At 39.5% G+C, this 23,593-nt stretch overlaps 1 protein-coding gene across 3 annotated transcripts in view; it reads left to right on the forward strand.

The window, feature by feature from the left end:
- Positions 1–202: 202 nt before the first annotated feature.
- The window catches only part of PDE6D (phosphodiesterase 6D), a 52,498-nt gene continuing 29,107 nt past the window's right edge, over positions 203–23,593 (forward strand). Inside the window, exon 1 of one of the 3 annotated variants that reach the window (XM_029225925.1) lies at positions 203–459. In XM_029225925.1, the coding sequence (XP_029081758.1) occupies positions 410–459 (50 nt within the window). In that variant the 5' untranslated portion in view covers positions 203–409. Of the gene's footprint in view, positions 460–519; positions 546–19,518; positions 19,547–23,593 lie in introns of those variants that run through there. The other 2 variants (XM_029225927.1, XM_029225928.1) reach the window with 2 other exon arrangements.

The following is a 23,593-nucleotide window of genomic DNA, read 5'->3' on the forward strand; positions in this document are numbered from 1 at the left end:
GGCTCGAAGGGAGCCTTTGCAGATCTGAAGCCAACCCTCCGCAGGGTCAAACTCTAGGCAACAACACCAGATGAAAATTTTGTCCTACGGGACTTCCCGGGGAGGGCCCTTCCCATTGACGCTCTCCGTCCCCCTGCGAAGCCGCTGAATGTTTCTATTGGTTGATCAAGATGCCAATCGCCGAGGCGGGCTTTCCATTGGCTTCAGAGCGGGCGCTCCGAGGCTAGAGGGAAGGAGAAGGGATCAGGAGCGGGAGCTGAGGGAAAAGAGGTCGGTTCGGGTCTGGACGCTGTCGCTGCTCGCCCGAGGTCTGCAGGCCGGGCTGCGGCTCAGTCCTCGGCTCCTGGGCACAGTCTACGAGGCTCCGCCGGGCCAGCGTGGGAGAGTCGCAGGCGGCGGTCGCCGCATCATGTCAACCAAGGACGAGCGGGCCAGGGAGATCCTGAGGGGCTTCAAACTGTATCCTCCCGGGAGCGGGGCTGGGCCGGGAGGACTTGGGAGGCGGCCGCTCGCTGAGGAGACCGGCTGGGGGCCGGCCGCGCCAGGTGGGCACCCGAGGAGAGGGCGGCGGGAAGGGAAAAAAGGAACGCCGTCCCAGGCCGCCGGCGGGACCGGGCGCGGGAGGCGGGGAAAGGGGCGTCCGGAGGGAGGGAGGGGAGTTTGATGGGGGCCCCGTGGGTAGAGGCGGAGGAGCCGCGGAATTGGGCTGAGAGAGGGGCCGGGCGTCGGAGACAGGTGTCGGGAGGCGCGCTTGGGTCCGAGAAGAGAGGCCGGGAAGGGGCTGCGGCCCGCAGGGGAGGGCCGAGGGGGCGCGGTGGGCTGGCCTCGAAGCCTAGCTGCCTCTTTGGCGGGAAGCCCACCAGGGCAGCAGGGAAAAGTGACTTGGAGCGAGTGACCTTGTGTGGGACAAATGCAGGCGCTGGTGTTGAACTCTCTCGGGTTCTCCCCTCCTACCCCCAACCCCGGTCTTGTTTCCACGACTTCTCTTGCTCACTTGTGGCTCTTTCCAGGGTTGGAGCGGAGGAAGGTGGGGAGTGAGAAGTCCGAGGTGGACCTCATCTTAACTCTGTCTTGGCCCTTGGAGGCACTGGACGGTCGCTGCTTCTCCCTCAGCTCCTCAGTTTTCTTTCCAGCGAAATGAGAACCCTAAATTTGTGCGTGCGAAGCCTTGAGGAGTTATTATGGTTTTGCACTGGGACTCCTGGCAAAGGTGTCTGCTCCCTCGATTTTGTGTGGTTAACGCGTAGACATGGTGGAGCTGTCCAGCAATTATTTGATGACGTTGGGGACACGGTAGCATTTAGCAGGATATCGAAATCATTGCCTCAGGCCTGTGGTGGTGCCGCGGGTGCAACCTTCTCCCCTTCCGTAGTGAAGCTTTGTGTTTTAATAGAATGTTAATCTGTGACCATATGATGCAGATGAAAAAACGCAATCTCGTTCATTCCAGTCTTACATTTTCCTGCTGACCTTAATCTCTTCTTACATCCTATGGCTACAATATGGAACACTCTTAAATTCGTCTCTCAGTGAGGATGTAGGGTTCCTCTCCTGGAGGTTTCGTCAAGCACCGTTCTCTGAGCTGCCAGTGTGTTTCCACAGTGTCCATTTCACCCCTGCAAATTTTAATTGCTTTGTCATAATCAGAAACCAAGTTGGTAGTAAGTTTTAGAACACAACAGCAAAAAAGTTACAGGAAGTTTTGGATGTACAAATGAAACTTTTCAAATGGAAGCTGACCTGCTGTGCTTTTTTTTTTTAAGGGAAGGCCTTTAAAAAAGGCCTTTACATACTGCCATTCATGATGAACTTTCAGTACTTTTATGCAGTGATGTTTAGTAACAGCCTCTTTTATAGCTCCATGTACCTTCCCGTGTTTCTCTTCATAATAGTGCCTATAAGTAGATAGGCATGGCTGAAGTAGTAGAAAAGCTATGACATGGATTTTATTTTTCCCTTAGGTAATTTATATTATTACTTAACGTTTATGCTGTAAACAGTAAACTGGAGACTATGGAGAATTGAGAGATTTCACAAGCCATGTTTTTGTCTGGAGTTAACATTGTTGCTGAAAGTAAGAGTCTTTTTAATGGCTTTTGAACACCCCAGAAAGGGAAAGTTTGAGCTTCTCACCTTCAGTCTTGTCTCTTGAACCTTGTTCAAGAGAAACTTTGGCTCTTGAGAAAGAGGCTAAGGGACAAATATGGAAAAGAATAGAAAGCAGAATCTGTGTCGTTTAGTGCATCAAGAAACAGGTTTTCAGGGAAAATTTGACCTGGGCTGATTAAATCACAAGGGAAGCAGCCACCAAAAAACAATTAGCATGGGAGCAAAGGAATGCTCATCCTCTGGTGGCCTTTATTGGCATCTGAGAATTAAGAGAGAAAAGGAAAGGAGTTCTAGGATTTGTTACTACCTTCAGGAGAAAATAAAATTAACATTTTAGTAAGAAACTACCTGACTATTGTCCACCTTTTATTGCATAACTTGTTTTTCTGAACTTTCACAGCATCTGTTTCTGAAGAGTTTTTACTACAAAAAGAAATCGCCATTTTATTCTTCTACCAACAATGTTGATAATCCTCATTTGCCACATTGACTATGTTAGTCTTTTTTATTTTTGTCAGTTTGAACAACAGATGACATCTTGTTTTAATTTGTATTTCCCTGATGCCTAGATCCCTGGAGAGGTCATATAGGACAGTGGTTCGGTGCTATACTGGCCTGTAGAGCTATACTCTCAGCATTGGAATTCTAGCCCTGCACTCTGGTTGTGTGTCCCTGAGCAGCTTCTTTAACTGCTGCCACAATTTTCTCCACTGTAAAAAGGGATAAAAATAACACCTTATCTCCTAGGGTTGTTGGGAGGATTAAATGAGTTGATATCTAAAACACGTAGCCAAGCTCCTGATGCCTAGTAAGCATTATGTATTAGCTATTATGGTTGTCGTCGTTGTTAGTAGAGAAGTCACGGAATCTTCTGTTTGGCCATTTCTTTTTCTTCGTGAATTGCTTGTTGATATTGAATTGTTTATTTTTCTTACTGCTTTGTAGGTGTTCTTTCTTGTAGTATCAATCCTTTGCCTGTATTGTACGTTGCACATCTTTTCTCTCAATGTATTGCTTGTCTGTTTTTTGTTGAACAGAAATTTTAAATTATCACTTCAAATTCATCAGTATTATTCATGTGGCTTCTGAATTTTGTGTCTCCTTTAAGAAGACCTTCCTTATCTTCAGGTTAATTAAATAGCCTATGTTTTTTTCTCTTTGTAATGTTTAGCTCTTTAATCCATCTGAAATGTATTTACACAGATGGTATGTGGTAGAAATCTAACTTCCTTTGCTATTTGGATAGCCAGTTGCCCACTACTGTTTACTAAGTAGTTAGGCCATCCTTTCCCCTCTGTTTTGAAAGCTATCTTTGGTGTCAAATACTCAGTCTTCATAAGACATGGGTTTATTTTTGGAATATTTCTGTTTCATCGGTCTGTTTATCTCTTCCCATTCCTTTCCTGTACACATTAGTTCAATTATTATAGTTTTATAGTATGATTTAGTACAGTTTACAATAGGATTGATATGTCATGAACAGAGTTATGTGTTTGAAGTCATATTATAAGTTCCTTGTAAATATTCATGCCCTTTTTATACAAATAGAAGCTTGCCCATATGCCCATAATAGATACTCAGTAAGTATGAATAACATACTTCATAAATCAGGGATAGTCTTTGTGTCTGAGAGAATTCAACATAAACTTTTGTATTTGTCATTAGTCTTTTCAAAAATAAAATATTAAAAAAAATTTTTTTTTTTTTTGGCCACACGGGCTTGTGGGATCTCAGTTCCCTGACCAGGGATCAAACCTGTGCCCCCTGCAGTGGAAGCTCGGAGCCCTAACCACTGGACCGCCAGGGAATTCCCAAGATTTCTTTTTCACATCATCTCCACCCCACTGCTTTTAGCTCATACACATTAAGAGTCTTACATTTCTTTCTTGTTTGTTAAAAACATAACATTTTGTAGTTATAAACTAAAGTTGTGAATGAAATATTACTTGAGGAACAAATATGATTCTCCTGCAAAGTTTTGAATTTGAGCATTTTAAGTAGCTGATATGGAGATTTTGTTTGTAAATCCTGTGTTCCCCATTTCATTCATTCAACAAAGGTCTTTCGGGAGACTTCTGAACAGGCACTGTGCGCTTAAAGGACATAAAAATGAATGAGTCACAAACCCTTATTTCCAGAAGTCTAACCATCTTTGTGTCTGTTTAGAAGGGATATCTTCAAAAGCAATGCATTTTTTAAAATAGTATTGAATTTTTCTTTTACAAACTCCAGCTACCTAGAAATGACCTTTGTTAATATTTCAATATAGCCTTCTGATGTACCTAATGTTTAATGTGTTTCCTTTTACTAAAATGGAATCATAAGTATTATTTTGAAACTTTTAAACTTAATAAATTTACTACGTTCATAATTTTCGAAGATAGTTGCTTTCAGTTGCTTTCAGTGACGTAGATTTGTCACTAAAAGTCTTCTTATACTAGTTTTCTAGTATAGGCTGTAAGGCCCTGTTCAGCCTGTTCAAATTACTTTTTCCTCAACATAAGTCCATAATTTTACTAAATTGATACCAAGAAACTGACACATTGCCATAAGAAAGGATTATGCTTTTATGATTTCATTATTTTTGATCCATCTGGAATTTGCTTGGGTATAAGGTATGAAGCAGATTTAATTTTTTTAAAGATTAGCTAATTGTCTCCATTTCTTTCTTTACTTATACTCCAGATATTAATATAGTATCCAGAATATAAATGACTGCCTGCAAATCAATAAGATAAATATTTAACTCAAAATGGGCAAAGGATATGAACAAATAGTTCACAGAAGAAAGATGCAAATGATCAATGAATAAATTCAGAGATGTTCAACCCTATTAAAATAACAGACTATCCCTTTTTTCCCAATTAACTGACAAAAATTTAAAAGACTGATAATATTCAGTGTTGACAACTATTGTGGAAAAGGGATGCTTCATTTGCTCTGTGTGTGTGTGTGTGTGTGTGTGTGTGTATGTGTGTGTGAGAGAGAGAGAGAGACCTTTATGGAAGGTAATTGATATCTATCAAAAGTTTACGTGTAAGTGCAGTAAAGCTGAGAGCTGTCATCAGCGGACTCTAGGTTCAGACTTTATTACCCGCACCACTGTGACCCGAGGCAGAGCACTCAAACTCTGAACCTCACTATCCATTTCATTTCTTTAGAGGGTTGATATGAGGATTAAATGAGACTGCATATAAAATGCTTAGTACGGTGCCCCGCACACAGCAATAAATGTTAACTGCTGTATTATTTTTTTATTAATACTTAATATTATTAACGATAATAATAGCGTTAATATTTCTGTAAAACCACTTATTTTTCTGAGGTATAACCAATGACTTCATGCTATCATTCTCTTTCTAACTGAGCAACTGTAATATCTGTTTTGCCTCTGAAGAAATTAATCAATTGAGAAGCATTGTTGTGTACCTAGTGTTTAGCTTGTTTTCTAGCAACTAATCACATTCCAATTTATGGCAGGTGAGCAAAAAAAGAACCAGTTTGGCTCAGAAGGTTTCTGAAAGCACCTTTCACTTGTGTTCTTGCATTTCCTCTCCATAGTTTGCTCCTGGATCTCCCACATTCTCTTTCTCACAGCACCTTGATCTTTAACTTTACCTCCAGTCAAAAATAGTTGGCTTTACATCTTCTATTCACTTAGATTTCCTTGTTAAGAATAGTAGACTGTTGAACTTTTCTTGAATGTCAGTATTGCCTAAGAGGTGCCTTGGCCAAGTGTTAAAAATGAGTCTGGGGTTTATAATTCCTAAAATATAGTTTTTATCTTATCAACTCAAATTTTGGGAAAACAACCAAAACATACCACCCATACAGCCAATAAATACACAGATTGTGTTGATCACAGATTGTCTAGTAATAGACTTCATGTAGATTGTGATCAATAGTTTGTTCTCCAGAATCCTCCTGCATGGGCTCCGAGAAGTTGTTATCGTTATCCTGAATGGATTAAATGACTATAATGTCCTATTGATTTTGTTATTTAGGATTTTTAAACAGGAATTGCTGCTTTTGCATTTGGGGGAGGAATTTGGAATATAATTAGATACTTATAGTCTTCCTCAGACCTTCTAAATTTCTTTCCAGGATTGTGTTTCTAGTGAAATATTATATTAACCTCTGGAAAAATGAAACAGAATATGGTAAGACTCTCATGGAAAATTCTGGTTGTATCATCACTATATTTGGTAAAGGACTGTCAATAGGGCTGAGGTTTGCCAGCTCTAGGTTCTTATTAGGCTTGACCTCACTTTTGCCTCACAGGCTTCACTTGTCAGCACTCTGCATCCACAAATCCCCATGTTAGAGGAGGCCTTGACTTCTTAAAGTATGGACCTGTCCCTATTCCTGAGCTTTAGCATCCTAGGAAGATATTGTAAAGGCAAGGCCATCTTTCTGGTAATCTGACTGTTCCAACCATTGCTTGAATGCTTAAAACTCAAATTATCAAGATTTTAGGAGCAACATTCTTTTGCTTTTGATCTGCTGATAATTTTGAAGCTGAGAGGAAAAGCAAATATATTTTCTTATAGTCCAATATCCATAAAGATCTCAGTGGATTGGACTAAATAAGCACGCTGTTTATAGAGGAATTTGCTTAGGCTGCTGTGTGGGGGAGGGGTACAGCAAAGTGGAACTGGTCCAGAGGAGAGGCACTTGAAACATGTCAGTACAATAACTGGAGAACTGAGGAGGATTAACCTGAAGATGAGTTGGGCAAAGGATATGAGTATTCTAAAGTTTAAAAAACTGTTCTAGGGGCTTCCCTGGTGGCACAGCGGTCAAGAATCCGCTTGCCAATGCAGGGGACACGGGTTAGAGCCCTGGTCCAGGAAGATCCCACATGTCGCGGAGCAACTAAGCCCGTGCACCACAACTACTGAAGCCTGTGCTCTGCAACAAGAGAAGACACCGCAATGAGAAGCCTGCTCACCGCAACAAAGAGTAGCCCCCACTCGCCTCAACTAGAGAAAGCCCACGCGCAGCAATGAAGACCCAATGCAGCCAAAAAAAAAAAAAAAATCTGTCTAAAGAAGAAAAAGTAAATGTGTTCTGTGTGGCTCTCAGAGGATACAAGGTTAGAAGTTACAGGGGACAGAGTTTAGCCCAGTTTTAATAATTAGAGTTACCTGAAGAAAAAAATTGTTTCAGAAAATATTTTAAGCACCAGATGGATGCCTGTCCATCAGGAGTATTGCAGAAGGAAATTATGTATGCATCAGATAAGGCATTAGAGTAGATAAACTCCAGAAGGACTCAAATCCTTTCAACACTGCAATTCTTTGATTTGGTGACAACCTTTCTTAGTTAACAAGGACTCTTTTCAGCAATATTTCTATTAAGGTATGTACTACACCTAAAATAGGCAAAACATTTTTTTGTGTGATTTGATATAATTAAAACATGATATTGTTTCCTTTTTGTTTTTCAGACAACTCTTTTTAGATTAATACTACTCAGTATTAATGATGTATTTTGTTTAGTGCATTGCGGATCCACTGATTTCAAAGTTAGGGAGAGCAATTTTTGCCTCTGAATTTGGATAAAGTCTAGAGAACTAAACATAAATAGCTCTAATATAAATAACACTTTAAATATAGCCACAAGAAGAAAGGGGATAGCCTAATAATATTTGACATTCTTGTAGTCTTTTTCAGTTTTTCAAGGCACTTTCACATATTATTACAATATTACAACTCTACACATTATTATCCATACTTTATAAATGGGGGAAATAAGGATTGACAAGGTTGTCACTCAGATGAAGTCAGAACCTTAATTTAAACCTTGGTTTGTCTTTCTACAAACTACTGTTTTCTGTAGTATACCGTGATTCCTCTCTGGAGAATTTATTTTTGTTACCGTATTACCGATTTTGAGTTTAAAATTTTTCCTCAGTGTTTAAGTCACAGATTTATTTTTCACTTGAACATTATTCTCTTCCATAGTGATCACATCCCCTATATTCTTCTTTGTTTTTCCTCACCTCTCAGATACAGAGGGCAGGATTTAGCTTGGGATAAGGAAGAATTTTCTAACAATTAGCGTTAGCTGAAAAAAAGACATTTTCCAGAAACTATTGAAGCAGCATGTATTTTTCTGCTAGGACTGCCACAACAAAATACCAAAATACAGCAGACATTTATTTCTCAACAGTTCTGGAGGCTAGGAAGTCCAAAATCAAGGTACTGACTGATTTGATTCCTGGCTTACAGATGTCCGCCTTCTCCCTGTGTCCTCACATGGTAGAGAGTGGATGGGCAAATTGTAGGAGTCATAACTATTATACCATGTGTGGCACCGCTACCTGTCTGACTGTTCTACTTGGAAAGGGTGGTTCATAGATCACTGCAAGGAAAAGAAAAAAAATTTTTAAGGGACTAAATGTGAGAATCAAGCCTGATCACTTACTTTCATGGAATAAGAAGTAAGAGATTTAAAAGCCTTTGCTTTTGAGCCACCTTCTGTGAGAAGGATAAAGGCAGAGGCCTTACTGCTGCCACTTATCTGGTGGTTCATTCAGACATGTGTTAACAGGGTCTATAAGTGCCAGGTAATTTGCTAAACCCAAGAGATACGAAATGATAAGCCAGTTTCTATATCCAAAGAACTTTTATGAGGGAGGGAGGGAGAGACAGAGACAGAGATGTTAACAATCAAAATATAGTGTGATTAGTGCCTAGTAGTATGAAGTACTGTGGAACCTCAGAAGTAATGTGGGACCTGCTGCTGGAGGTGTTCTGGAAGACTTCAGAATTGTCATTTTAATCGCAGCTTGGATGATGAGTAGCTGTTGAGCAGTTTAATTTTAAAGATACTGGGGAGGACTTCCCTGGTGGCGCAGTGGTTAAGAATCCACCTGCCAACACAGGGGACACGGGTTCGATCCCTGGCCCAGGAAGATCCCGCATGCTGCGGAGCAACTAAGCCCGTGCGCCACAACTACTGAGCCTGCGCTCTAGAGCCCGCGAACCACAACTACTGAGCCCATGTGCCACAACTATTGAAGCCTGCACGCCTAGAGCCCATGCTCCACAACAAGAGAAGCTACCGCAATGAGAAGCCCGCGCACCGCAACGAAGAGTAGCCCCAGCTCGCCACAACTAGAGAAAGCCAGCGTGCAGCAACGAAGACCCAACACAGCCAAACATAAATACATACATACATACATACATAAGTAAAAATAAAGATACTGGGGAGTATGAAAAATGAGGGAAGAGAGGGTTTCAGAGGGGAGTTGGAGTCAAGAATGAGGAAGAATGAGGATCAAAAACAAGTCCTTGAAATTGCTGGAAATTTCATTCACTCATTGAATATTTGAGACTACTGAAAGTCCCATAATACCTTGTAGGTCACTGGTGATCTTTTTGAGAATAGCAGATTTTGAGAATAGTAGCTATTTGGGGAAACAAATTAACTATCGTTTGCCAAGATTAAAAAATGGATACTAGATGAGGAAATAAATTCAGCAAGAATAGATTACTCTTCCAAGAAATCTGGTGACTTGAGAAAGCAGAGATTAGAGGAGTAGGTAGAGAGATTTTACTAAAGGATGGAAGTCACTTATTTAAGCTTATCCAGCTTTGTGCAAGTTGCTTAACACCTGTAAAACAAAGATGCTTGCTCTGTCTGCCTTACAGAGGTGTTACAAAATTTGAGTGGAATAATATATGCCAACTAACTTTAAAAACTATAGCTCTATAGCTGTATTATGCTTACTATAACATTGTTAAAGTTATTTATTTATCTTTGTTTTGAAGTGCAGGGTTGCTTTCTATTTTGCAAATTTGTAGGTTTCAGGTTTCGGGGTGTTGATAAAGCCAGAGTCTTAGTGATCCTTTTTTTTTTTTTACTCCAGATTAGACATCTGAAGCCTTTTTCACAATTCTGGGAAGTAATTATGGCTGTTGGAGTGATAGCAAAATAAGCCCCCTAGGGCTTCCCTGGTGGCGCAGTGGTTGAGAATCCGCCTGCCGATGCAGGGGACACGGGTTCGTGCCCCAGTCCGGGAAGATCCCACATGCCGCGGAGCGGCTAGGCCTGTGAGCCATGGCTGCTGAGCCTGCGCGTCCGTAGCCTGTGCTCCGCAATGGGAGAGGCCACAACAGTGAGAGGCCCGTGTACCGCCAAAAAAAAAAGCCCCCTACATGACACGTACGTCCCATTTGAAAGCCAAAATCATCTTTGGCTTTGCTTTTTTTTTTTTTTTTAAAGATGGTTGTAATTTGAGGAAGTTGATTTCTCAGTACTGTAGCATTTTTAAAGCTAGGTAAAATTCAGGATCTCCGAATGTGGATTTCGATAGGATTTAAGGTAATATCCCCATTCCTCTGAATAATGTATAAGAAACAGTTGCTGATCCTTTTGGGAATGCACCTCAGGAAAGTGCCTTCTGTTATCTCTCCTTCGATCAGGTGGTTCTGGGAAGCAAATAAAAATGCAAAGGGAGTCTCTATGAATCTCTTTGGTTATGTCTATTCTAGTTTGTTTCTGAGCAGTTTCAGGCACATAACTGCACATATATCAGTAGAATAATAGACCTACTAGAAAAAGAAAGGTTTGTTTCACTGTTTGACTTTGCTAGTGAGAGGACTGTGTTATGTTTCAAATAGCGATCTTTTTCTCATTACTAAATTTCTTGCCTCCACTGGTTCCCAGACCAGTTTGAATTTTGATTGTATGCTTTCCAAGCATAGTACCTCTGCCAGGGCCAGAGTATCATTTCACAGGCATATCACCACTGACTACAGTGCTGCATATTATGTGTCAAGGATACTGAAACCAGGTTTCTCAGGGATCCGTTTATATTTTCTCACCTTGTCCCCATAAATAGGAAAAGTACCACAGGGAAAAATCACTGGGAACTTATTGGTCAAAGAAAGATGTTTAACTGCCCATCAATTAGAACTGGTTCTTAAAATATACTAAAAAATAGGATGCTCTGTATAACCAATGCTAGTGCAGGAGGAGCCTAAGAGGAGGGCTTTGATATTTAAGAATTAATGAAAGTGGGAGTAGGAGAAGGAAGTGAGTTCAGAGAGTGAACAAGGAAGAGAGAGTTTGAGAGGGGAGAGATCATAAAGGCAGAGTGTTAAAGGACAGCGAACAAGAGCAAAAAGAAAAAAGCACAACCAAAAACTAGGTAAGCAGAGCCAAGGAAGGCATTCCTATGATGAAAATGTTCGGGATACCACTAAACAGAAACTCCCTTTGTTTACTGCTGGTCATTGCAGCTGCTTCCACCCCAGAGGAATGAGAGGGGGAAGTTTTTCTTCATGCCTGTGACCTTGGTATTGGAGCTTTGCCTCCTATTACTCAGGTCTGCCATAGTAGACATTAGCATATGTCATTTGTGCTTAGTCAGCCATTCTGCCTGAAAATTCTAGCCACCTTGAAACTCCTCAGACTACAGGTAATGAGCCACATGCCCATGTATAATTTACAGGTACTCTGCCAAGTCGTGAATCCAACTTCAGAATGGGCTTTTAAATTCGAATGTGTTTTTACCTGCAATTTAGCTTCCTGACTTAACTGTTCTCCTTAAGGAGAATGGGGGCTTTTTGGTTTGTTGCTTTTTGGTTTTCGCTGAGCTCCATCTCTAATCTGGCCTTTCCATAGCCTGCTGAACCCTGAATGAGCAGCTCTCCTTGTTTGGCTTCTAGACACTCTTCAGTGAGCCTTGATTTCTGGTTGCTCAGCCTGAATGAGAATTCTAATCAGCCCCTCTGACTCGCTCTCTGATGCTCAGTGTGGTTCAACACATATTTGAGAGGCAATTATGTGCTGAGCACTGAGAAGAGAAGGATAAATAATATAGTACCAATGGAATTTGACTTGCAGACTTATATGCATGGTACGTTCTGATAAGTACTGTGACGCAAGTATAAACAAGTGTACAGGTGCACTGAGGAGGAATCAAAACTTTGCCTCAGGGTGTACCAGGGAACGTAATCAGAGAGGTTGACATAGCACTGGGTCCTTAAGGAGAGTACTGGAGGGTGGAATGCCCATTCTGGTGGGAGCGGAGCAGCGGTCTGCTAAATACTCAAGCAAAAGGAGATACTGTCTTTGGGAAGTAGAGCAATTAGGGATGGCTGGAGGATAGGCTGTGCCTAGGAGCTAGGGTAGGAGGTGACTGGAGAATGCAAAGGATGGCAGAGACTAGACTTGGTGTCTTCCTCCCTCCAGTAAGCCTTGAGTTACCCTCTTAACTTCTTCACTCCAGACTTATAGCTGTTCATTATACCTGCTACCCTCCTGGTTGCCTGTTGATTTCCTGTTCTTTATTAAATTGTCCTTTCTACTTGACCTACCTTCCTATCTCACCCTTCTCCATTCTTCTTTTAACATATTATTAACTTACAACCTTTTTTAAAAATCAGTATTCCCAAACCTATTTACAAAGCCTGAACTTATATGTTCCTCAGAAATGTGTGTGTCTGAGGATGGAAGGATTTTTTTTTTTTTTGGACAGTCACATAGGATTAACCGTGCCCATGTCAAGCAAGAGCAGAGGTCTTTCTGTCCTCTAGAACAATGCTTCTTAAACTATTACTGGTAGCAAACCAGGTTTTTACTTCTAATCCTTTACAGACTGATATTTTTATAAAATAACTAAAATGAATTATTAGAAAAATGACATAGAAAATAAAAGTCAAAAATTTTATTATTAGAATCAACATTCAAATTACTCTGCTAAATTGCTATTAAAATTTTTAAATACTTGTCACATATATGCACTACCAAATGTAAAATAGATAGCTAGTGGGAAGCAGCCTCATAGCACAGGAAGATCAGCTCAGTGCTTTGTGACCACCTAGAGGGGTGGGAGGGAAACGCAAGAAGGAGGGGTTATGGGGATATATGTATACGTATAGCTGACTCACTTTGTTATACAGCAGAAACTAACACACCATTGTAAAGCAATTATACTCCAATAAAGATGTTAAAAAATAAAATTTAATTTAAAATAAATAAATAAATAGTTGTTGCAAACTGGTAACCAATGCCTTCACAAACCAGCACCAGTCTGTGGACCATATTTTGAGTAACACATCTGTAGAATCCCCAGTACAACGTGTGCCTGATACACAGTAGAATTCAGTGCATGTTTGGGGAATAAATATGTGGATGAGATGGTTAGCATGATTATAGTATAGGAGGGGAAAAATGATAGTGGCAGCTCTCTTTGGAGAGTTGAAGGGAAATGATTTAGTGAGAAAGTAAAGAGTACTCTAGAAATGTTACCCTCCATGTAAAATAAACTTTTTGTCATCACTCTCAGAGCATTGTTCCTTTGGCTCTCTAGTGAGGCAAATATGTACTAGTAAATCACCTGTGTGAATTTATGAGAAATATTAGTTTTGATCTTGCCAAAAAATATAAAAGTTACTCTGAATGTTTGCAGAAAAAATGTCAACCTGCTTATCTGAACTAGGTTTTAGGAGCAATTCTACAGTTGGCAAGGATTGATTTCAAATACTAACCCCTGCTCTTTAAATGAAAGTATTTCTCTGTGTTACAATGTGGACCATACTACCAGATGCTTTCCCTGCCTGAGATTTTCTCATTTCCTTTTGCATGTTCTCAGAAGATTAGCTGAACAGGATAAGAAGTCTTTATATCAAAAACTTTGTAGTAAACAAGACTTCTATGTCAATTAAGGTAATTTCAGATTGCCTATAACACTGCAAATTTTCAGTACTTAAAAGCAAATTGTAAGGTCTTGAATCCCTTTCAAATAAGGAATTCATGGCATCATTCAGGGAATAGAAAAGCAAGAGCTGTACTTTTTAGTATTTGAACACATAGCTGCATTTCAAGGAGATCATTAATTTGAAATATTTAATTAATTGAATGCAACTTATAACAGGGAAGTTTTATTATCATAAACAGAGTTTTGTTTCCATTGTGGATCAGTAAAGTCAGCCCTCCATATTCGTGGGTTCCACATCCTGGGGTTCAACTGCATATCAAAAATATTCAGGAAAAAAAATTCCAGAAAGTTCCAAAAAGCAAAACTTGAATTTGCCATGCCAGTAACTATTTACATAGCGTTTACATTGTATTAGGTATTATAAATATTCTAGAGATGATTTAAAGTATGCGGGAGGATGTGCATAGGTTGTATGCAAATACTATGCCATTTTATAAATAAGGGTCTTGAGCATCCACAGATTATAGTATGACAGGGGTCCTAGAACCAACCCCCCGCAGACACTGAGGGACAACTGTACAGCATCAGTAACTCAATACGTAGTCCTTATTCTCTACTAACCATATCCCAAGAGAACATTGTTAGGAGGGGCAAAAGGACAATTTCTGTGGAATATTTGGGGATCTGCCTGCCTTTCTCATCCTCTCATCAGTTTCCTCAGCTCTTCTAGCACTGGAGGCCTGTCCTCACAAAGATACCCAGCACCTTGCAGCTGCCTGAAGCCACTTCTTTCCAAGAGTATGTAGTGTGGACAGGCCTCTGCCTGAATGTGAGCTATGTTTACTAGCTGTGAGTTCCTGAGAAAGGTGTTTAACTTCTGAGAGCAGCAGTAGTGTTTCATGTGAGTGTCATTATTAAGTGAGATAAGATTGAAAAATAGAAAAGAGAGGGGCTCTTAGGACAGTGCTTAGCATGTGCATTGAATGTGGGTACTCAGATATTAATTCTTTTACCCTGCCTCCTCTTTCTTTGAAAGACCAGCTTTAAGCGATTAATGTAGCCAGATGCCAGATAAGGCTGGAAATATTATTCACCTTTTCCCTGGCCTTGTGTCTGCAGTTATCAAGTTGAACAAGACTGCTAGGAAGCTAGCTCTGAGAAAGGCAAGAGTTAGGACTTTCTTTATCTGTCTGCACTGGTAATGAATCATAGATTAAGAATTATTTGACCTTTACAGCATTGTTAGGCTACTATAATCAGTGGGGTTTCCCTTAGCCTTTGGAGATTTTATAGAAACTCAGAAGAGAGACAAGAACCTCAATCTGAAACTGATTTCCCTCAATCCTGACTGGACTGGATTGTCCAGCAATACCCCTTATCATTTGAATGTAGAAGAGACCAACCCCTCAACTAGTACTAGATCTGTTATCTGGACATTCTTGTGCCTTTATTGATTTTATATAGTTAGAGTGGTTCAGTAATTTCTGGAAAGCTTGCCTAAGCTAAAAAAAAATTGTGTCTCTAGGCACAGAGCCTATCATCTGCAAATATGTCATCTATCCATCAAGGATATGTAAAAGATCAAGAATCAGGGACCCCCAAAAGTAAATGAGTTCTGACCTGTGGAATACACTAACAGCATTATCTGAGCTGGCGTTCCACACCAGAAGGCATCCTGTATTCTGCAGTGTTTGAAGTGCCTTTCTAGCCTCGTGTCCTGGAAGAACTGCTTGTCCTGTACCACAAGCTTAGGGATCATGACTTACTCTTCTTCTGTCCCCCAGTCTTGAGTGTAGTTTCTCCCTGGTACAGACTGGGCATGCAGGAGGCCTGTTTATGTCATATAAATGTTAAGAGAATGGTTGTTGAAATCAGGTACTCAAAAACCAACTTTATGACTTATTGGTTTTGTGACCTTTAAGCGTGGTACTTGCCATCCCTAAACCACAGATACCTCATCCATACAAGGGCTATAATAATAATACCTATTTCATAGGGTTGTGAGGATTAATTTAGATGTGGATAAAGCACTTAGCCAGTATCTGGCACTCAACACATGTTAACTATCACCATTATACAGTAAATAAGTGCTGAATATAAGGATCAGTGGGACTATTATGGTTGTGCATGATTCTGCCAAAGATTCTTACATCCAAGAGATGTGTAACATGAATCATCTGGCATCAGAATTCTTTCATTTCTTGGTAAAGTCTTCCCCTTTAGTTTCTTCTGTTTATTTAAACAGAGGTTTTCTCAGATATGGCCCATTTGATAATGTCTGATAAAGTGTACCAGCTGATTCATATAATGCCCCAGATAATTTTATATGAAAGTTTTCCTGTTTTATTGGTTTTAGAAATTATTTTGAAGGAATAACAGTCTGATGGTGACTTATGAATACTTTTATATTAAATACTTTGTCATTCTAAAAAATATGCTAAACATTTCTAATTTCCATGGGAAAGCCCTCAGGGAAAAAAAAATCCCTCCGCCGCCTTTTTGTTACATCTCTAGTGAAGTTTAGAAATTCGAAGAAGAGTATTGCCAAGAAGCTGCAAAGAGACCCCATGTTTGAGCTTCCCATGTTCTTTCTGCACACAAAGAGAAGCATTTGGGCAAATAGTCCACTGTTTGTTGTTGGTTTCTAAAGCACTGCCAGGGGAGACTTATGCTCCTGGGGTCTCTTATGTCCCGGAGGGAGATGATGGAGGATGATTATTGATCTACACCAACTTCAGTTTATTAGCTGTACTGGTTCCCAAACATGTTTTTGACAATGAAATATTCTGCAGGTCCTCTTGTGGTGTTTCTCTATCCATTTCCAGCACGGCAGCCAAAGATTTTATTTTTTCCATAACAATTTTTTACACATTTGATTTTTTTTTCTCATACTGCCCACCTCTCTTGTCTTCTAAGCTTGCTTGCCCTCCTTTGTGCACACAAACTATATAAGCTCCAACGACTGTTTTCCCCTGAAAAATGTAGTTATTCCAAACTTTCTTTCAGTCCCCTAAAATCTTATTTCCTAGAAACATCTTTTTCTCCTCATGTCAATTCTTTGTTCATCCGCTGTAGATTACCCCTCCCTGTCTGGTGGCATAGAATATGGGCTTCAGTGGCTATAATTTTTTCTTTCCATTCTTTAAAAGAGTTTTCTTTCCCAGAACCCTACAGCTACTCAGAGTATGGTCCCTGAGCCAGTGCAGAATCTCAGGTCCTATCCTGAACCAGAATCTATATTTTGACAAGATCCCCACATGATTTGTATGCACATGAAAGTTTAAGATTTACTGCTGTAAATCATATTTTACTCAGAAGGGGGAAAGCTGGCAAGTAGTGGTTCTCAACCCTGGCTGTTCAGTGGAATCACCTGGGGAACTTTGAAAAATACTGATGCCTAGGTACCATCTTCAAAGATGCTAGTTTAATTGGTCTGGGGGGTGGTCCAGAAATTGGGAATTTTAAACGTTCCCCAGGCAATTCTAATACGCAGCCATGGTTAAGAACCACTCTAGTGCATGAATCTTAAAATTTGCCCTAGTTTCCTAGAATAGCATTATATGTAAATCAGTGCAAAACTAATGACTAAGTAAAAGACTATGTTTTTTATATTTATTGGGAGGACATATATATACACATAGAAAAAATTGGAAATATAAACACTAAAATACTAAATGGTAACCTCTGGTTTATAGGATTACAGCTATTGTTTTTTTGTCCTCTATTTTCCAGACTTTCTATAATAGCCATGAATTCTTTTGGTAAAAAATCCTCATATGTGTATATATACTTTGTAACAAATGTGATCACATTATATGTATTTTGTAAACCTCCTCATTTAAAAAAAAGTTTATCCTTTTTCACACATCAGTATATTACAAATATTTTCTCATATCATTAAATATCATTTACATAGGCTTTTATATTGTTTAAAGTGAATCTTGACCCAGGATGACTGGATTTTTACTTAAAAGATACGTTTATATACTGACTAGGGTCTTTTGAGAGACTGACTGTTTAACTCTTGGAAACCTTTAGTGCTTGGAAGCTTTCCTTGTCCACAGAAAGGAAGATGTTTAAATGGAGATGTCAGAACTGCGGTGAGGTCAGATCAGACCTTCCCAGAGGCTTTTGCAACTGTCATCAATTGAGTACCAGCATTTTTCTGAGCACTTAAACATAACACATAGAACTTGACTTTACCATCCCAGAAGATGCTGTAGCCTAGGGAATCCTTAATGATGTTTGTCTTGCAACCTATGTGTCCTATTGGAGGGCATTATATTTCTGAACTTCCTCTTCAAATCGTTTTTGGTTTAGTTGGAATTGTGCTTCAAGACAACTAATATCTATTACAGTTTGAGTTTCCTCTGCATTAATGTGTACATTTTGATATGAAGAGCTGGAATATCCTTTGAGCAACATCTTGAAAACATCAGTGGTGTATAGTTGGCCAGGCTATGTTGTAATTAAAGAGAGTCAAGTACCTCTTTTTTCCTGAACTTGGAAATAAATACCAGTCCTCCAGCTTCAAAAAAAAATGATCTGCCTTTTCCTCTTGGCTGTTCTATTCCTGACCCAGTCCAGTTGCATTGTATGGGAAAGGAATAATTTTGCTACTGGTCTCTTTACAATCAGAAGAAAGGAGATACATTCTACAGTTGGGGAACCTTTTAAAAGATGCACAGTAGCTGACTCTGCAGGGGAAGAGTTCTGCTTGTCATCTTTTTTACTTCATTTAACCTTTTCTCTACCAGAATCTATATATAAAAGGTTCAGAAATGTACAGTTTTTAATTTCAGAGAAATAGGCTTAATGTTTTATTCACAGATTTGTAGTTCTGACTAACAGAGCTTTTAAACTTAGCAGTTCTTCTGAGGAGAAAGATTCCACAACACTTCACAACCTAAAGACTTCAGGAGCTGTACCTACTGACTAAGGTCATGAGGGGATGTGTGTTGCTTTGAGTAGTGTTTGATCTGAGTTTGTGCCTAACCTGAGACAGGAGTGCTATCGACCTTGGCTATCTTGCCTGGTTATGCAAATCAGGAAGAGAGGCGACACCTGGGTATGGCACAGTATTGAAAGATGATACAAGTTAGTGAGTGGATATTCAGCTTTGGAGGCATGTTTTAGACACTGATACTTATCTTATCTCACAAGACCTGATCACAAGCAAGCCAAAGACGATACTTTGTACAAGCCTCCATTATAGATAGTACTTCTCACATTGCATTGTAATTATTCTTTTACCTGGTGGTTTTCCCTACCTGGAGGAGAACTCCAGAGAGCATGTACAGAGTCATGTCTTATTAATCATAGTATATCCTAGCCCTGAGCCTAACACTCATAAATGTTCAGTAAATGTTAGGCACATGAAATGTCCAGTCAGCCATGTTATAATCCAAAACCCTTTGGTCGTTCAAATGTGGGTTAACTTTTTTTTTTTTTTTTAACCAATTGTAAGTTGATCATTACTTCACACCAGTAACTGTTTAACAACTGTATAGTAGATGACTATTCTGGACATTCTGGAGGGAAAATAAAGAGGAAATAATTAGGAAAACTTCTATCTAAAATTACATCAAAATTTGGGGATTCGAATTTTAGACCACATTTATTTATGTTCAGAATGGCATTGTGTTTTGGAGGATGTGCATATACTGCACTATGTGTCACTATAGTACCTTAACTCTTAAATAAGATATGAAAACACAAATTAAGAAAAGAATATTTCCCTGGCCACTGATGTTAGTATATAAGGTAAATTAAATAGATGAGACACATGTTTGATGTTTGGATGCCTAGCAAAATTATTGCACAAAAGCATTATTTTGACTTCTTAGCTATTAGTCAGAAACACTGTAGTATTCAGCTTAGAATTTGTTCATCCTGAGTAATTGTTTTTTTTGGGTTTTTTGGTCATGCCATGAGGCTTATAGGATCTTAGTTCCCCAACCAGGGTTGAACCTGGGGCCAAGGCAGTGAAAGCACTGAGTCCTAACCACTGGACCGCCAGGGGACTTCCCGAGTACTTGTTTTTTTGTTTTTTAAAAACGAAATATATGATTGAGATTAGTGTAGAATAAATATATGTTATACTACATATTGAACTATGTTTCAATATGTACCAAATTGCTATTTCAAATTAGTTCCTAACACTATAAGAGAAAATTCAACAAGAAAAAAAGTGTATTTACTAAAGGAATATTACTAAAGGAATATTCTATACAAAAGAGCAATTTTTTTCTTTTTTTTTTTTTTGCGGTACGCTGGCCTTTCACTGTTGTGGCCTTTCCCGTTGCAGAGCACAGGCTCCGGACGCGCAGACTCAGCGGCCATGGCTCACGGGCCCAGCCACTCCGTGGCATGTGGGATCTTCCTGGACCGGGGCACGAACCCGTGTCCCCTGCATCGGCAGGTGGACTCTCAACCACTGCACCACCAGGGAAGCCCAGAGCAATTTCTTTATAAACTTAGAAGGTGGCTTAGTAGAGCAAGACCTGGGTTCTAATCTGTCTATGCTTCTCACTAGCTGTAAGGCTTTAAGTGCCTGTTAATGTCTCTGAGGCTGTTTCTTCATCTTTAAAATGGGTGTGATACCTGCTTCAAGAGGGTCAGCTGAGATAATAGGTATAAAAGTGATTTATGAACTTTAAGGTACTACGCAAATGAATGATGGATTTCATTGATGGCCTTAGTAGATTTGATAGCCTAATTCTGTATTTTTTTATTATTATTAAAGTAATGGTTCAGAAAACATTAGGGTGGAAGGTGGATTTGGCATGAGAAATTACTACTAAGCTTTTCCTATATCTAAAGAGTTCATATGCAAACCAACCCTTTTTTGTCATTTATAAAATAAAACTTCAAAAAAAAGGTAGAACAGGTTGTGTTAGACTCTCCCGCTCATGTTTTTTAAATTTTTTTCTAAGTTTATTGAGATAGAATTGATATATAATATGTTTTGGTGTTTTTATTGAAGTATAGTTGATTTACAAAGTTGTGTTAGTTTCAGGTGTATATATTCTTTTTCAGATTATTTTCTATTATAGGTTATTACAAGATGTTGAATATAGTTCCCTGTGCTATACAATAGGTCCTTGTTGTTTATCTCTTTTATATATAGTAGTGTGTATATGTTAATCCCAAACTCCCAATTTATCCCTCCTGCCATGTGTTTTTTTGTTTTTCAGAATAGATCCAGACCAAGAATATTTTAACTTTCTGCTAGATCCTTTCTAGTCCTACAGATTCCTTTTCCACATACTTACCAAGTGTCTCTCTGATTCTTTTCTGGATTTTTGCTTTTTGAAACATTTTATGACCCTTTCATTAATTTTGAAGGCTTTTTCTGATATCTCTATAGTTCTTTTTAAAGTACGTATTTAATAGCTTTATTAAGATACAATTCACGCATTTAAAATGTACAATTCAGTGGTTTTTAGTGTATTCATAGTGTTGTGCAACCATCAACACAATCACTTTTGGAACATTTCATCACCCTGAAAGAAACCCCTGTACCCATTAGCAGGCATCCCCCATTTCCTCTACCCTCCCACCCCAGCTCTAGGAAACCATTAGTCTACCTTCTGTCTCTATAGATTTGACTATTCTGGATATTTCATGTAAGTGGGACCAAAGAATATTTAGTCTTTTGTGTCTACCTTCTTTCACTTAAGATATTGTTTTCAAGGTTCATCCATGTTGTAGCATGTATCAGTACTTAATTCCATTTTAATTCCAAATAGTAGTCCATTGTGTGGTTATACCACATTTTGTTTATCCATTCATCAGTTGATGAACATTTGGGTTGTCTTCACTTTTTTTGGTTATTATGAGTAATGCTGCTATGAACATTCATGTACAAGTTGTTGTGTGAACATATGTTTTCATTTCTCTTAGGCATATACCTAGGAGTGGAATAGCTGGGCCGTATGGTAACTCTGTTTAACCTTCTGAGAAACTGCCAGACTCTTCCAAAGTGGCTGCACCATTTTACATTTCCAACAGCAGTATATGAGGGTTCCAACTTCTCTACATCATCATCCACACTATGTCTTCCTGAGAATACTTTCCTAGAGGGTATAAAGTAGTATCTCGTTGTGGTTTTAATATGCATTTCCCTGATGACTAATGATGTTGAACATCTTTTCATGTGCTTTTGGCTATTTGTATATTTTCTTTTTTTTTTGAATTTCTTTTTTTAATAAATTTTTTTTGTTGTTACTCATTTATTTTTGGCTGCGTTGGGTCTTTGTTGCTGCGCGCGGGCTTTCTCTGCTTGCGGCGCACGGGGACTACCCTTCATTGCGGTGTGCGGGCTTCTCATTGCGGTGGCTTCTCTTGTTGTGGAGCACAGGCTCTAGGCATACAGGCTTCAGTAGTTGTGGCTCGCAGGCTCTAGAGCACAGGCTCAGTAGTTGTGGCACACGGGCTTAGTTGCTCCATGGCATGTGGAATATTCCCGGACCAGGGATCGAACCCTGCATTGTCAGGCAGATTCTCAACCACTGCACCACCAGGGAAGCCCCTTTTTTTTAAAATTTTATTTTATTTATTTTTTTATACAGCAGGTTCATATTAGTTATCTATTTTATACATATTAGTGTATATATGTCAATCGCAACCTCCCAATTCATCCCACCACCCCCACCCCGCCACTTTCCCCCCGTGGTGTCCATACGTTTGTTCTCTACATCTGTGTCTCTATTTCTGCCCTGCAAACCAGTTCATCTGCACCATTTTTCTAGGTTCCACATATATGTGTTAATATACGATATTTGTTTTTCTCCTTCTGACTGACTTTACTCTGTACGACAGTCTCTAGATCCATCCACGTCTCTACAAATGACCCAATTTCGTTCCCTTTTATGGCTGAGTAATATTCCATTGTACATATGTACCACATCTTCTTTATCCATTTGTCTGTCGATGGGCATTTAGGTTGCTTCCATGACCTGGCTATTGTAAATTGTGCTGCAGTGAACATTTGGGGTGCATGTGTCTTTTTGAATTATGGTTTTCTCTGGGTATATGCCCAGTAGTGGGATTGCTGGGTCATATGGTAGTTCTATTTTTAGTTTTTTTAAGGAACCTCCATACTGTTCTCCATAGTGGCTGTATCAATTTACATTCCCACCAACAGTGCAAGAGGGTTCCCTTTTCTCCATATTTGTATATTTTCTTTGGAGAAATGTCTGTTCTGATTCTTGTCCATTTTTTAATTGGGTTATTTGTCTTATTATTGAGTTGTAAGAGTTCTTTATAAATTCTGGATACAATTCCCTTATCAGATTTATGATTTGCAAATATTTTCTCCCACTCTTTGGGTTGTTTTTCCGTTTTCTTTTTTTTTTTAATACTTATTAATTATTTATTTGTTTTTATTTTTGGCTGCGACGGATCTTAGTTGTGGCACACGGGATCTTTGTTGAGGCATGCAGGATCTTTCCTTGCGGCATGTGGGCTCTTCGTTGGGGCCCGTGGGCTCCTCTCTAATTGTGGCGCATGGGTTCCAGAGCGCATGGGCTCTGTAGTTTGCAGCATGCAGGCTCTCTAGTTGAGACGCACGAGCTCAGTAGTTGTGGCACACGGGCTTAGTTGCCCTGCAGCACGTGGGATCTTAGTTCCCTGACAGGGGATCAAACCCACGTCCCCTGCATTGGAAGGTGGATTCTTTACCACTGGACCACCAGGGAAGTCCCTTGTTTTTGCATTTTCTTAATGGTTTCCTTTGAAGCATAAGAGTTTTTAACTTTGATGAAGTTCAGTTTATTTTTTCTTTTGTCACTTGTGTTTTTCTAGTCT

Source organism: Monodon monoceros, unplaced genomic scaffold, assembly GCF_005190385.1.
Source record: "Monodon monoceros isolate NGI ecotype Baffin Bay Population unplaced genomic scaffold, NGI_Narwhal_1 Super_Scaffold_16, whole genome shotgun sequence".
Lineage (NCBI taxonomy): Eukaryota > Metazoa > Chordata > Mammalia > Artiodactyla > Monodontidae > Monodon > Monodon monoceros.